The 15,956-nt window shown below is 45.4% G+C and overlaps 1 protein-coding gene and 1 long non-coding RNA gene across 2 annotated transcripts; both read right to left on the reverse strand.

Annotated features, from left to right (window-relative positions):
* Nucleotides 1-4,428: 4,428 nt before the first annotated feature.
* LOC126985911 (store-operated calcium entry-associated regulatory factor-like) lies at nucleotides 4,429-8,501 on the reverse strand. The gene is made up of 4 exons (XM_050841467.1): nucleotides 8,318-8,501; nucleotides 6,995-7,174; nucleotides 6,361-6,517; nucleotides 4,429-5,980 (listed from the first exon to the last, which is right to left on the reverse strand). Exons 2-4 carry the CDS (start codon nucleotides 7,146-7,148, stop codon nucleotides 5,302-5,304), a joined length of 990 nt encoding a protein of 329 aa, XP_050697424.1. The 5' UTR covers nucleotides 7,149-7,174; nucleotides 8,318-8,501; the 3' UTR covers nucleotides 4,429-5,301.
* Nucleotides 8,502-15,248: 6,747 nt separating this feature from the next.
* Nucleotides 15,249-15,761, reverse strand: LOC126985940 (uncharacterized). Its single transcript, XR_007739188.1, has 2 exons — nucleotides 15,615-15,761; nucleotides 15,249-15,503 (listed from the first exon to the last, which is right to left on the reverse strand). It is a non-coding gene; the product is annotated as an uncharacterized LOC126985940 (long non-coding RNA).
* Nucleotides 15,762-15,956: the final 195 nt, after the last annotated feature.

Here is a 15,956-nt window from a genome sequence, read left to right on the forward strand (position 1 = left end):
TCTTCTTCGTATTCGTATTCATTCATTCTGGTCTTCATTTTCATTTCCTTCGTCTTTCTTTCCGCAGTCTATTGTTCATATTTATACTATTCTTCTTTTTCCTCTTCATCTTCCTTCTCCTCCTCCTCTTGTTCGTATTCATGTTCATTCGTTCTGCTTCTCATTCGCATCTTCTTCGTCATTTTTCTCCCCCGTCTCTTCATTCTGTTCCTCTTTCTTATCTTCCTCTTCCTTCTTCTCAGTCTCAAATTCATCCTGATCTTCTTTACCATATTCCTCTTCATTCTTCTCAGCCTCATATTTATCCTTCTGTTCCTCTTTCTTCATCTTCCTCTTTCTTCTTTCTCAGCCTTGTTTCATCCTTTTCTTGCTCGTCTTTATCATCTTAATTTTCTTTCTCCTCATCCCCATTCACATATTCCTCCTCCCCCTCCTCCTCCTCCTCCTCCTTCTTCCTCCTTTTTCTTTCTCGTCCCCCTTCACGTCTTCTTCCCTTCTCCTCATCCCCATTCTCCTCTTCCTCCTTCCTCCTTTTCCTTTCTCTTCTTTCTCGTCCTCATTCACATCTTCATCCTCATTCTCGTGCTCTTTCCCATCTTCATCCCGCATCTCATTTTCCTCTAAATCCTACTCGTCCCTCTTCGTCACAGTCCCGCCCTCTTTGTCCCTTCGTAACAGTCCGTCCGTGCTGCTTCAAGCGAATTACTGTTACTAATTACTTTGGCACACGGCGCTGTTTCCTCCTCACAGGTCGAGTTTCCCTCTAGACTCTGAGGAGGAGGAGGAGGAGGGGGAAGGATAGGGAAGGGAAGGTAGTCTCTCTCTCTCCCTTGGCCTGTGTGTGTGTCTATCTAGGTGGAGTCCCATTAGTGAAGCGCGGAGTAATAACAATTAGTATGTGGCGGCGGTGGTTGTGGTGTGGGTTGGTCCCCCTCCCTGTTCCCGCCTCTGCTGTTTGGCCGTGGAAATGACGCGTGATATTTCGCTGCGAGGGTTTGGTGTGTATGTCGGACGAGGGGTCAGGCGGTCTGGAGGCGTGTGGATTACTGCTGTTTGCTTACGGGGCGTTGGTTTGGAAGGGTCGCTGCTGCAGGAGTGGCGGGGTGGCGAGGTGGTTGGGTGGGTGCGTGTCCCTCCCCCCTTTAACAATATCAGTTCAGTTACCGCCCGAATGATATGAAAGAGAATGAGGGATGACTAGAGACGATGGACTTTGCTGACGAGTGGTTTTGGATTGTTTTTCGTCAGTTTTCGCGGTATTAAGTGTTCTAGGGTAGTGTGTTCCCTTCCATGACTTTCCTGCCCTTTCCTTCCAACCCTAATCTCCCTTTTCTTCCCTTACCTGACTTCCTTTCCCAATACTTCCTTCCCTTCCCTTGCCTAACTTCCCTTCCCTTTCCTAATCTCCCTTCCCTTCTCTTACCTGCCCTCCCTACCCTAAACTCCCTTCCATGTCCTTCCTACCTAAACTTTCCTTTCCCTACACTTCCTCCCCTTCCCTTCCCCTTCCTTATCTCCATTTCTTATCCTCCCTTCCCTTACCTTACCTTGCCTAATTTCCCTTCCCCGTCCTCCCTTCTTTGTCCTCCCTTTCATGTTCTTCCTACCTTAACTTTCCCTTCCCTTCCTTTGCCTTCCCTACACTTCCTTCCTTGCACCCTTGCACTTCCCTTCCTCTAATCTCCCTTCCCATCTCTTCCTTTCCCTTACCTTCCCTCACCTGCCGTCCTGCCGTCCCCTAAGTCTGTCAGGTGTAGCGCTGGCCTCCGTAACTCCACTCAGAATACTCCTGATGGATTGCGTCATACCTCAGGCGGGAGAAGAGCGGGAAGGTTGGTTAATTTTAAAACATGCCAGGCTATAAGAAACACGGGTGGAAGTAGTAGTAGTAGTAGTAGTAGTAGTAGTAGTAGTTTTCACTGTTATCGTCATCGTTTTCGTTTTTGTAGTAGTAGTAGTAGTAGTAGTAGTAGTAGTAAGAGTCGTAGTACTAATAGGAAAGCTTCGAAGGTGTTGGGAAAGGATAGTTGAGGAAAATAGGACTTCTTTTTCTTCTTCTTCTTCTTCTTCCTTATGGCATTTGTTTCTAGAGGCTGACAGGCGTATATACTTTCCTCTCATCCCCTCTTAAAATGGCTAAATGGAGTGCCGGGAGATGGAGGTTTACCCTGGGGCGCTGTCTGGTATCTGGGTGCAGGTTATCACGGCTCGCAGCGCTGTATAAGAAAACGTTTGTCGTGGGAGACGTGTTTGAAAAGCGGAGTGGCCGCGCGAGTACCCGGCCTTACCTTCGTCTTAAAAAACTAACACAGACAAACAGAAACCTACAGACAGAAACAGACAGACAGTAAAACGGAATCAGATAGGTAAACACACACACACACACACACACACACACACACACACACAGGTAACCAGAGAGAGAAGACCCACCCCTAAGTCCGTACTGTGATACGTCTCGCCACCTTAGAATCTCAGTACGCCTGTTTGTGAAGCCTCTCGTATAAGTTGCCGGGATTTTCATGGACCGTATTGTGATCCTAGTGATAGTTCTACCCGGCTTCTGCGCCCTAACCTTACCTTGCTTTTCCTTCCCTGACCTCGATATCTTTCCAACACTCCATTCTTTTCCTTTACTTCCTTCCCTTACACTTCCTTCCTTCCTTTACCTTACCTTGCCTTCCGTTGCCTTTCCTACCCTGACCTCGATATCTTCCCTACACTTCATTCCTTTCCCTTCCCTTGCTTTCCTACCCTGATCTCTCTCTTCCCTTCACTCCATTCTCTTCTCTTACACTTCCTTTCCCTAACCTTCCCTTCCCTTGCTTTCCTACCCTGACATCTCTCTCTCTCTTCCCTACACTCGATTCTTCTCCCTTTCTTCCCTTCCCTATACTTCCTTCCTTTCCCTTACCTTGCCTAACCTCCCTTCCTTGACCTCCCTACTCTAACCTCCCTTCCTCTAACCTCTGGGATTTTCATGGACTGTTTTGTGATCCTAGTGATGGTTTTACCCGACTTCTGCACCTCGAACGGATGAGTCACCCCTGAAAACCCGATTAATCTTCTCTGTGGCATTTTCTTTATACTCCTCGGTCAATTTCGTGATGTATAATACTACAACTAGCTGCTTCCCTTACTATTATTACCCACATTCTGCTTATCTTTCTCTTCTTTTTCTTCTTCCTCCTCTCTCTGCTCCTTATCCACCTCTGCCTTTTCCCTTATTTTCTTCACCCTCTTTCGTGATGTAATACCAAGAACAAATGCTTCCCTTATTATTACTTTACTTTCCTCACCCAAACGCCTTATCGGACGACCCACCCACCCCCACCCCCGCCGCGCCACAAGCCCCAACACACGCCAACACTCTCCCAATCCAATTTCCATTGAGCAAACTTCTCCATAACAGGATTTTCTCCCTCCCTACGCGGCCTCAAGACTCCTGGAAATCACGCTCTATACCTCCTCTTTCCCCTGTATCTTCTTATTTTTCTCTCTTCTTGGTTCTTCACATACTATATAGGATCTTTTCTTTTTTCTTTTCCTCTCATTTTTCTCTTAATTTTCGGTTCTTGATACTCTTCACCTTCTCTTTCTCTTGTATCTTTTTTTTCTCTATTCTCGGTTCATCACATACTATAGGACCTTCTCTTTCTCCTGTTACTCTTCATTTTTCTCTCAATTATTAGGTTTTCACACTCTACCTTCTCTCAAGACTCCCTAAAATCACCCTCTATACGTCTTCTTTCCCCTGTAACTTCTCTTTTTTCTCTATTTCCTGTTCTTCACACACTATAGGACCTTCTCTTTTTCCTTAACCTTTCATTTTTCTCTCAATTTTCGGTTCTTGACAATCTTTACCTTCTCTTTCTCTTGTATCTTCTTATTTCTTTCTCTCTCATTTCTTGACACTCCTTACCTTCTCTTTCTCCTCCTACTCATCATTTTTCTCTCAGTTATCAGGTTTCCACACACACTACCTTCCCTTTCTCCTGTATCTTCTCCTTTTTTCTCCCTCAGGTTCCGGTTCTTCACTTTCCACCTTCTCTTCCTCCTTTAACTTATCTTTCTCTCTCTAGGTTCTCGGTTCCCACTTTTAGCCCCAATGGTATTCTCCTTATTTCACGCCTTCCTTTATTTGTAGTGTTATTGGACCTGAAAAGCCGTCACTCTTGTTCCCTCTCTACTGAGGTAACAAATGAAATGGAAAGAATGTAGGGGTTCATTAATTCAAACTTCTCACACAATTATAAAGTTGTTGCACTACCATCATACAATAGTTTAGTCAGACCTCGCTTGGATATGCTGTAGTTCTTTTCTTCCTTCTCCTCCTCCTCCTCCTCTCCTAGTACTAACACTTGATCCCAAACCACATCTTTCCCTCCTCCTCCTCCTCCAGTATTGCCATCATGATTATTACCAAACTTCTTCCTTTCAATCACTTTATTATCTACAAAGTTAAATTACATATATAACATCTTTTATCCTTATTATCAAAATTTGTTCACAGTAAACAAAATCCAGAGAAAGTCAAGACAGCAGACAATGAATACAGGACAGCAAACATAATTAACATGAACAGAGTGAAGCGACTTAACCTATCACATCCTCTAATCCAGTGATCCCCAACCAACCTGTAGTATGCAGGGGCCATGGTGCCCAAAGACCCTGACATGCATAATATCAAAAGTTTGGGGCTCATTACAAACATATTTCAAGGCCAGAGAAGAGCTACTTTGGGTTATAATGAGGTTTTTTTCCCTTCCAAAACTACCATCAGGCTCAGGAAACCATCAATGGAAACTCTGACAATTTGTGCGAGAGCCTTTTGAAATAGATGGACTAAGGCTTGGAAGAGTTTAATAATTTGGACCTTAGTTTAGAGCTCACAGAGGGCCTGGGAAATCTACAATATATTTCTCATTCTTTAATTATAAATATATGTATACCCAGGTGTGTGTGCGGGGGGGGGTTAAGTGAATTATTATTATTTATTTATTTTTGCTGGCCCGCTACACTATGTCAACATTAGTAAACATGGCTACAAAAGGTTGAGGGTCACTGCTCTAACCAATGGCCTTTTATTAGGAACTTAAAGGGAGGCAGTAGCATTAAATATTGCAAACATTAACGGGAGATGAGGAATTTCTTCTTCAAAAAATATTCCAGCATCTGTTTATCCTGAATTAAATGATTCTGCAGCACACACACACACACACACACACACGCACACACTCATACAAACATTAAAAACACACCTGAGGGGCTCAAACTGGAGGGCCTTGACACAGAGAACAATCAGCGTCGACTCGTGCCACCAAACCCAGAGGCACCGCGGGTCCCTGTTGAGCCAGAGTGGTGACCGCCCATTCCACCACCACCTGTACCCCAGCTCCACCCACCACCACCTCCACCATAACCACCACCATAACCCCTGCCAGCATAGTTTTGCCTCCCACTGTTACCAAACATGTACCCAAGCAGACCGCCCGTCATAGCCCCCGTCCAGAAGCCCCCGGCCCCTGTCCCTCCTGTGCCAGTGCGGTTTCTACAGGAGGCATCATCATACCCTGCGTTGTAGGTTGGAGGTGGCGGGGCTGTCGGGCGATGGCCTCCAGCCTGACCGAACCAGCCGTATCCTGCCCCGCCGCCCCCTGCCGGGTAGTCATCCTGAGTGTTGCTCCAGGCATCTTCCCGCGTGTGACGAGGGCCAATGCAGGTCTTGTAGAAGGCCCAGAGCATGAGGCAGACAGCCACAATGACGATTAAATTTGCCCAGGAACTTTGGCTTGACATCTTCTCATTTTTCTTGGAGTAGTAGCTGCTTCCACTGCCACCATAGTAGTTGTGCTGGTTGTTCTGGTTTAGTCCCTCCTTTGTGTAGTCTATGCTGTACCGCAAACCACAGGAGCCCTTCAAAATGTACGGGTCATCTCGGTGCTCATACCCTTCGCAGGATACTTCCACACTGCCAAACCTGGAATAGTGATGCAAAGAATTCATGAATTTTGTGTCACCACCAACAGTTACAGTCTCTTGGGTGCTAAATATCACCACATCAGTACTATCATGACAGAGCCTCCATTAAACTTGGCAAGTGATATTCATGTTGTGGCTCAGTCTAATGTGTTCTGCATATACTTAGTGGCTTACCAGTTCTTCCTCTCTTAATTGAACATCCATGATTCTTTAAGTCTCTGTATGTTTGTTATATACATTAGCTATACCAACACAATGCAAACTTGAGTGCTGCTACATGAAACTCAAAATTAACTCTGTAACATTGTAATTTAACTTAACTTAATAACTTACTCAAGTAACATTAATAATAAAATGTCTGGTAGAGACAAAGGGTACCTGTAGGCATTGTCCATGTCAGTCTTACACTCCCACTGCACGTCCTCACCGTCCCAGCCTCGGTTGTAGCACTGCACAACACGCGGGCGGAAGGCGTCACAGGGAGCAGTGCCCCCCGACACACACTCCAGCTGGGGCACTGGGGACGATCTCCTTCCTGGATGGGTTGAAAACTTTTTTATAAAGTTTTTAATATGAAAGTATGATGAAAATAATGCCTTCATATATCTGAGCTACATAATTGCAGTTCATTAATAACATTATCAGAATTATAACATGTAATAATCAAAGGAGCAAGCTGCTGTTAATAAGTAAATGACTAATATTAATAACATGCAGAACTACAAAAGCTATAATGAAAATTAGCGGCAAAACAAATTTATAAACAGCAAGGCTGAGAAATTTCATCCAACACTCTTGGCAGAGGAAAGAATACACGAGACTATAGCTTTCGTAGAGGTTGTGGGCATATCCATGGGTAGATTTCTGAGCCTTGTGATAGTCTGACAAGGCCTCTGCACCATGAACATGATACACTCATGAAAACCCGACTAATCTCCTTTGTGGCCTTGGGAATTGTTTGTTGTGGGAGCCTAAAGCACCTTACGAACATGATGTTTCATATGTACAGTACCTTTGGTCATCTTGCCGTTGTACAGGGTCAGCACCTCGATACTCTTGAGGTGGACGCTCTCCCCGCCCGTGCCCCATGCCGCCAGCACACAGGCGGGGCACAGCACGGCCACCACCATGCCCCACAGGACGGCGTGTAGAAAGCCCCTCTTCATAGCTCCTCTTGGTTATTTTCTCTGCCCTGAAAACAAAAACTCTGTTAACATTTAAAATAAACACAGGATATGCATAAATGAGAAAGGGCAAGAAATGTGTACCCTTTAAACATAATATAAAGGCGTCCATGGTTAAAAAAGGGAAAAATAAACACCCTTTACGATAATATTTACATATATGGTTAGAAAAGGAAAACACATGCTCTTTAACCATTATATTAAGAGATACATGGGTAGAAAGGGCAAAAATACATGCCCAGTAACCATCTTATAAGGATTCACATGATAAACTAACCAATCCTAACTGCTGCACCCTCGACTGTCTCTTATGCATTGGTGACACTGGCATAGTTAGACTAGGCTTGCTTAGACAGGCCATGGGTTAGGTTAGTTTAGACTGTGTGCCTCTCGGTGGGTTAAATTTAAAGGGTGGCATGGTTAGATTATGTTTGCTTAGAAAGGCCATGGGTTAGGTTAGTTTAGATTGTGTGCCTCTCGGTGGGTTAAATTTAAAGGGTGGCATGGTTAGATTATGTTTGCTTAGAAAGGCCATGGGTTAGGTTAGATTATGTTTGCTTAGAAAGGCCATGGGTTAGGCTAGTTTCTGTGTGCCTCTCGGTGGGTTAAAGGGCGGCACGGTTAGATTATGTTTGCTTAGAAAGGCCATGGGTTAGGTTAGTTTAGATTGTGTGCCTCTCGGTGGGTTAAAGGGCGGCACAGTTAGATTATGTTTGCTTAGAAAGGCCATGGGTTAGGTTAGTTTCTGTGTGCCTCTCGGTGGGTTAAAGGGCGGCACGGTTAGATTATGTTTGCTTAGAAAGGCCATGGGTTAGGTTAGTTTGTGTGTGCCTCTCGGTGGGTTAAAGGGCAGCATGGTTAGATTATGTTTGCTTAGAAAGGCCATGGGTTAGGTTAGTTTGTGTGCCTCTCGGTGGGTTAAAGGGCAGCATGGTTAGATTATGTTTGCTTAGAAAGGTCATGGGTTAGGTTAGTTTCTGTGTGCCTCTCAGTGGGTTAGAGGGCATATATTTTTGCCCTTTAACCATAATATGAAGGCGTATATGGTATCTTGAGAGGGCGGAGCTAAACTGTGTCCGTAGTCGACGAGATTCAACAAAGTAAACAAAGTAAAGAAAGGTGTGTGCTAAAAAAATGAAGGTATATCTTGCCTCCGCTTATGTGCCTGCTGGTCCCCTGTGTGGCTCCGTGGGTCTGTGAGAGTGTGTTGGCGTTATGCTTGCACGATACAACAGAATAACTCGTCGTCTTCCTGAGGCTCTCCGATATCTCCCTTACGATAACACGACCCGCTGACAACAGCCTGGCCCTGACGTCACCGCGACGTCACGATACTGGTCGCTCGCTGATTGGCGGAGGATGACGTCAAACTGCAAAACGTAAACAAGAAGGCATGTGATTATTAGATGTGCAATAGTAATAATAATGATGAAAGTAAAAGGTTTATGGAGTTATGGGGTTAGGTTTAAACTTTACAGATATTAAATTCAACAGCTAATACTATAGGTAACATATAGGCCGGCCGACAAAAATTATATTGGGGGTGTGACCTCCTTGGGTGTGACGCAGAGCGTCGCCGACTGGCAGGAAATGCTTTCAGCTATTTCCATATCATAATAACGCCACGCTAACGTCAACAGTTTCAATACACGTCAGCAATATAAGATATGAGCAATGAACAGCGATATGAAGAAACTGATGCCTTTGGTATTAAGTGGCTATGCAGTCATGTCAGGGCCGTAATTTCTAGGGGGCTAGGGGGGGCTCCCCTCAGCCCCCTCAGCGTTTTCTATATCGACTTCAAAATGCCCCTAAAAATCAATTTTTCAAAAAAATTCCCATACCTGCGCGTGCTCGCCTCGCTCGCTCGCCACTTTTCCCCATCCCCACCACCCTCCCACTATGATGCCCTCTGCCCCCCCAGAAAAAAATCTGCCAAAATTACGGACCGACTTGCATGTGATATCGCTGGAGGGGCTTTGTGTCAAACCGGCGACCTACTCCCGTACGTGAGACTGATTCGAGACCTATAACCTGCATAGTCTGTGACCTCCAACTCCGGCCATCCAGGCATGTGGCACGCGTCCCAGAAGTGACCCTGCTCACCGGGTTCTTTCTGTAAGAGATGACCCCAAGTGGAGAGGCCAAAGGGACGCCCACAGAGTCGACAGATCCTGCCAGAGCTTGTCTAGTCCATGGCTCTGGGTCCTCCATGAAGTACAATCACAACTGAAAGCTTGGAAATGTCCTATGCTATCCTAATCCAAGCCGAGTCTCACTAAGTTGTATAATTATGTTTTCATTGAAGATCGATCTGCCGCCAAAAACTATTACTCTTCTGTTCTCTCCCCTGGTTCGCCCTATCTTCTTCAGCAGAAGTGATCATCTCTACTCGGAAGGCTGCAATAAATTACCAGGCAGATCAGGTGGTGGAGGGGCGGGAGTGACAACAGGCGGGCGGGACGCGAGGGCCGGGAAGCAACCTTGCCTCGGCATATTTGGAGAGGAAGGAGGAGGGGGGGCGTGCCGGGCCGGGCCTCAGCACACCTGATACACTGGTCCCAACGCAGTGACAATCTTCCACATTCCTTCACTTTTAGTTGTCTAGATTTGTCCACACCCGGGTACACTTGTCCCCAAACAGAACCCAGTGTGTGTGTGTGTGTGTGTGTGTGTGTGTGTGTGTGTGTGTGTGTGTGTGTGTGCAGCCCTATGATCTCATGAAAAAAGTGCTTTGCGTTTATTGCTTACTATTAACTTATTCCAGTGAAACAGTTTGCTAGCTGGACCAATTAATACGGAAAAAGAAACATTAAGTATATAAGTTTTAAGCCTCGCCTAGTCAAGAGCTTGTTGTTGATGTTATAAACCTCGCATAGTCAAATAAGCAGAGCGAAGGTTCTGTGCATGCTCACTTATACTCCGAACATTGCATCATCCTTGTTGCGCCACGCCCCTGCTGGGAAGTGTCGGGAGAGCGGCGTTGTAGAGTTTCCAGGAAGTTACACGCCGCAACAGCCTCCCTCCCACCTGCTCTGCCATGTCTATAAAACACCATTCGGAGTATAGGAAGAAATACCCCCTCACATAGATACTTTTCAAACTACCCTTCCTTCCCTTGATGTTCCTATAGGTCTCGTTCAGCGAGGGCGTGGATGGCGACAAGACAGGGCGGTGCGTCAAGTGTGTTGAGAGAATATGTGCTGCCGAGCCAAGGATCATTATTTACTGACTTTAAAGCGTCCTCCGGCTACGCCCACTCCCAGACAGCTTGTGCACTGTGCTTGGATCTTGAGTCCACCCTTCCTTACTCCTTTCTTGGCGCAATAAGCAAACAGGATTCTATTCACCTCACGCAATACTAAGATCGGTATTATCAGATGTTTCCTCCCCTCTAATCAACTATTTCCAAAGGCCGAAAAAGAGATCAATCGGATTCTAATGAGTGTTGTTTTAGGTTCATGGTACAGAAGAATGGTCAGCTTACTACCAGGGTCATGAAACTACCCTTGGAAATCCCCCAAACTCCTACGAAAGCCTTGTCAATGTGTGTACCTGGGCGCCGAAATATCTAAGAATACGGGCTTAAGACTTCAATATTGTACGCTTGCTGGTTACCCTATAAAGACCCATTGTGAGGACGAGATTTAGGAAAACCTATGGCATAAACAACAAAGGACTTTCTTAATAAATCTTGAACCCCATGAGGTCAGTGTTCCTCGCCTCCTCCTCCTCCTCCTCCTCGATCCTCCCTCTCCCTCTTCTTCTAACCCTCTCCATATGTCTTGACCCTCAAATCAGATCCCTTCCAGGAGATCCACGAATAAGGACTCTTTCAATTCCATGAGACCAGTGTTCCTCTTCTCCTCCTTCTCCTAACCCTCTCATTATATCTTAACCCTCCAGATCCCTGTCCCTCCTCCTCCTCCTCCTACCGCCCCTCCACCCACAGTGTCTCAGCCCGCCAGCGCTCTTCCTGCCCACCCTGATCAAGGACACCCTCTAGACTTCTTGACGTGCCCCCGACCCTCCACCCGCAGCACCACCAGTCCGTCCAGTCAGTTCTTGGGCAGCCTCCCTGACGCCAACACCTGCACCCCGCCCGAGCCATGTCCACCCTCACATACCTCCTGGTGAGTCCCCCCTTCTTCGGTAGAACTGGCAAATATTACGTCCCAGGAACCTCCCCGCCTTAACCCTTGGACAAAGATTTTGCTTTTTTAATTGCTGTTTGTTGTTTTATTTTAGTCTTATTCTTTGTAGTAATTGACATGGGAATAGTCGGAGTGTCTTTGAATGTGGGTGTAGTGCAATTAAGGGAGGGCTTTGTCTTACTCTTGTTGTTATATATAGTTATTAATACGATCATCTAGTCTGTGTGTCTTTAAATGTGGGTGTAGTGCAGATAAGGGAGTAAGGGAATGATGATTTTTGCTTGCTTTTATTGTCCGGTTAAGAAAGTGATGCAAATATAGTATGGATGGTCAAGGAGCCTTATTCGAATGTGTGTGTGAAGAGTTAAGTGCTTGGGACTGAAGGCGGGACAGGTTAGGGTAAGGTAGCTCTGCACACCTTAGAGTCTGTCACTGCATTCCTTTATTATCTATCTTAAGGTTCACACTCGCTTGCAAACTATCCATTTTCATTCTTCAAGAGTAGACTATTTCTTTTAATCTTTCACATGATTGATACCGTCACATTTCGCTTAATCCCATCATCATTCAGACAAAATAAATGAATGAATAAACGTTAGATTTCGTACTACATTGAAACAAGGCAGCGAGAAGTGTAATGCAACCTTTACAGTGTGACTTGCATGGTAAAGTCTTTGGGCCATATTCTAACAAACATTTCGGCATCCAAGCACACACACACACACACACACACACATTTGCCAAAGCTTTCGTAGGAGTGCTGACGGTCATTTCCTTGGGTAGTTTTATTACCCTGGTGGTAGTTTGACAAGGCTTCTGTAATACCATGAACGTGAGGAAACACTCATGAGATCCCTGTTCATCTCCTTTTCGGACTTTGGAAATAGCTAATGTAAAAGGCGGAAGCGTCTGCATGGGAATACAGAGCTTAGTGGGGCTGCCTCTGTACTGGAGTGCCTTAAGGGGAAGCATAACCACCTCCCTGGATCTCTTCGGTGTCTTTCTGGGAAGCTATCTCGGGGGAAAGAGGAAAGGGCGTTAACGAGTGCCTTTTCTGGGGATAGAGTGACCAGGTGCAACCCAGAGGTGTCCCGTTATAAACACACCTGAGGCAGTGTTGATGGGAGCACCTGCCCTCTCCTCTGCACCGTCACTTGAGACCCGCCGCACCTCATCATCATCATCAGCAGCAGTTATTATAAGGCCACTGCAGTACAAAGACCGTATCCACTGTCTTTCACTTTCCTATTATTCCATCTTCCTTCTGTCGGGAACGGTAATAGTTTTTCAGCCACATAGATTGTAGTCATTCCATAACGAGAATGTGAAAGCTACGCAACAGATATGCGCGAAATTTAAGGCACGTGGTCTTTCTCCTCCCGAAGCTTGGTCCCTTTCTCCGACACCGGGAAGCCCTTTCTCTTTTCCTTTCTTCCTTCTCGTCATCCCCAGAGAAAAGTATTACGTAATATGAACTCCTATTAAGTCGCTGATTGTAATACTGCAACTTTTTGTTCGTTTTCTTATCGTATTTCAACTCTCTTTCGTTTTACAGCTTCACTTTCTCCGGCGTTCTATTCCTTTATATCACGTAGCCACCTGAATAGAAATACAGGGATCGTCTTCTGAAAGTGTGAGGCAAATTAAGAAAGCTACTACTTTTTATGGTACACATCAGTAATAAACAAATATGCCATTGTTAAGACTGCGGCCCAGAAATTAACTATATCAAGTAGGAAGTACATCAGTAAGTAACCACGTATGCCTCACAACTAATAGGCCGAAACAAACTGGATTGATGATTGATTGATACTTTATTGTTGCAAGTAAACAACAAAGAAGAAGGGAGGAACATACCATCCCAACCCCCAGGCAGTACATAATGTGATTATACAAACTAAAAGCACCCACGATCGAGCAGGACCCATACCACGAGTGCAAGAAGACGACAAAAAACACCTATATACACTTAACCTCATCACACTAAACACATGTTCTAAATTGAGATTATTATTATTAATCAACCCTCTCACCACCCACTCTCCCTTTCATCGCACGCCTGCCACTACCATAAGCGAATAAGGCATGCAGCAACAGGCCACACGGTAATCCTAAGCAGCCTCCAGTCCAAGATCTTGCCCCGGCCAGCACCAAGAGAGGAGGTGAAAGCCGCCGCCCATGAAGGAAACTTAATTTATCCTCCTTTGTTTCCTCGACCCCGCCCGGCTAAGGTCATGCGCCTGTGTTGGCTCACCTGCCGGTTACCTACACCTGCGCCTTGAATATGTAATTAATTAGTAGGGTAACTGAGCTCCCCTTGTTTCAGTTATTACACTATGCAAAGGATCTATTAGCTTTCCTCGTATGTATTTCCTCCTGCCTACGACTTGAGATTTTTTTTATTTTTAAGAGGAGCGTATCAAGACACCTCTCTAGTCTCTACCCGAAATTGACCTCTCGCTCTTTTTATTATATTGGAGCAGAGTATATCAGGATTTTTTTTTCTTTTGCCATTGAACTATTCCCTTACCATAAAAAGAAATATATGAACTATCCTCAGCTATTATATTATGCTCTAAATCTCGCTCAGCATTCGCCTACACTCAAAGCAAAACTCGTTTCCCAGCAAGTAAGTGTCTTTTTTGTGTAACTTTTTTTAGGTGTGTGAGTCAAGGGTGAATTGATTAGCAGCGCAGCCTCCCCCTGTGGCCTCTGTGACCCGTGGGCTGATCCAAGGGCAACGCTGCTCTAGAAGGGCACAGGAAATCAAGCTGTGACAATGGTGCTTTTTTATCATGAGTATAGCAGGACAAGGAAATGAATTAAATGGGGAAGGTATACAGTTAGGGGAAAAGGAAATAAAGGTCATATTCTTAAACACATCGGGTTCCTATTACAACTATTTTCCAAGGCCACGGAGAAGATTAACTGGGTTTTGATGGCTTATTTTCCCGTTCATTCCGCAGAAGTCTTGTAAAAACTATCATTAGGATCACAAAACAGTCCATGAAAATCCTTGCATCTTTTACGAGAGGCATTTCAAACAGGCGAACTATATAAAGTGCCGATACATTTAAGAATAATAAAAGTGTACAGCTAGGTTAGTTAATTATTCTCATGTGTGACAGGTTGCGACGGCGGTGCTGGCGGTGATGCTGGGCCGCGCTGAGTGCCGCCCACACCCGCAGACTCCTGACGCGACCGATGTTGAGACGGGCGGCGGCGACGGAGGCAACACCGGAGGGGACGGGGACGAGGGCTTCTTCCTTGGCTTCCCTCCTGGCCAGTTCGGGTCCGTGGTCGGGGAAGTGAGGACCTACACCGATCCCCTTCCAGTCAGGTGAGAGGTCAAGATAAACAATAAGAAATGCATATGATAGTTTCTTGATTACAATTCTCAATATCACATTATAATATACGTATCTATTCAAACGCCACACTCATGTACTACAACTTTTTTTACAGCAAAGGAAGCAGCTCAAGGGCAAAATTCAAATAAAAAGGCCCTCTATGCACTGCTCCTGTAAAGAAAATAGAAAACCTAGAGTAAATACATATAGTAAATACTCATAGTTTTATACGTATCTATCCAAACATCTTCATATACAATGTTTTCCCTCCCGCAGCAAGCGGAACAAGAAGAAGCAGAGGCAGGAGGAGCAGAACGGCCCCAGCGCCTCGGCCTTCGTCTCGGGACCTCAAGAAGCCTCCGTCGGGGTGTCTGCCGGTATTAGTTTCGTGCCCTCGCAAGCTAAGGTCGAGCTCGTCTCAGCCCGTTAGTCCCACCCTTAATAGGCTCCCCAGAGCTCTTCATCTATATTCCTTAGTTTCATCCTCTTCCTGAACCTTTTCCTATTCCTTTTCATTGTCTCATTAGCTCTCCATTAAGTTCCTCAGAGCTCTTCATCTATACATTTGAGCTTCATCCTCTTCCTGAACCTTTTCCGACTCCTTTCCATGGTCTCATCAGCTCTCCATTAGCTTGCAACTCTCCCCAATCCTCTTCAGCAAGCTACTAGAGTTCTCCACCTTCTCTTAGTTCTTCTTTACCCCTTCCTCACGTCTTCTACAACACTTTAGCTTCATCCTCTTCCTGGACCTTTTTTCCCATTCCTCTCCCGGGCCTCATCAGCTCTCCATTAGTTTGCAACCCTCCCCAAGCCTTGCCAAGCTCCCCACCAACCTACCAATAGAGTTCACCTTCTCTTAGTCCTTCTTCAGCCCTTCCTCACGTCTTTCTCGGCTAATTTCTAACTCGCAAGCATCCCCAAGCCTTGCCAAGCTCCCCACCAACCTACCAATAGAGTTCACCTCCTTCTTTAGCCCTTCCTCATGTCTTTCTCGGCTCATTTCTAACTCGCACGCATCCCCAAGCCTTGCCAAGCCCTCCATCAGCTCCGTAGACTTTCATAGTAGCATTGAAATACCTGTTGATTAATTTGGCCGTGTTGTATTTGACATGGCCACAGTTAGTGGTTTTAATCGAAGTGCATTATAACAGTGTGTTGTTGTGGAAATGTTCGCGTTTTGTATGTCCGTTCGATACTGTAATAAAGGCTAACATAATCATTTGGTTTTGTCCTATTAAAGCATTGTCGTTTCTCATTCACTGGTTACTTCTTATGTGTGTTTCTAC

Source organism: Eriocheir sinensis, chromosome 5 (assembly GCF_024679095.1).
Source record: "Eriocheir sinensis breed Jianghai 21 chromosome 5, ASM2467909v1, whole genome shotgun sequence".
In the NCBI taxonomy this organism is placed as follows: domain Eukaryota; kingdom Metazoa; phylum Arthropoda; class Malacostraca; order Decapoda; family Varunidae; genus Eriocheir; species Eriocheir sinensis.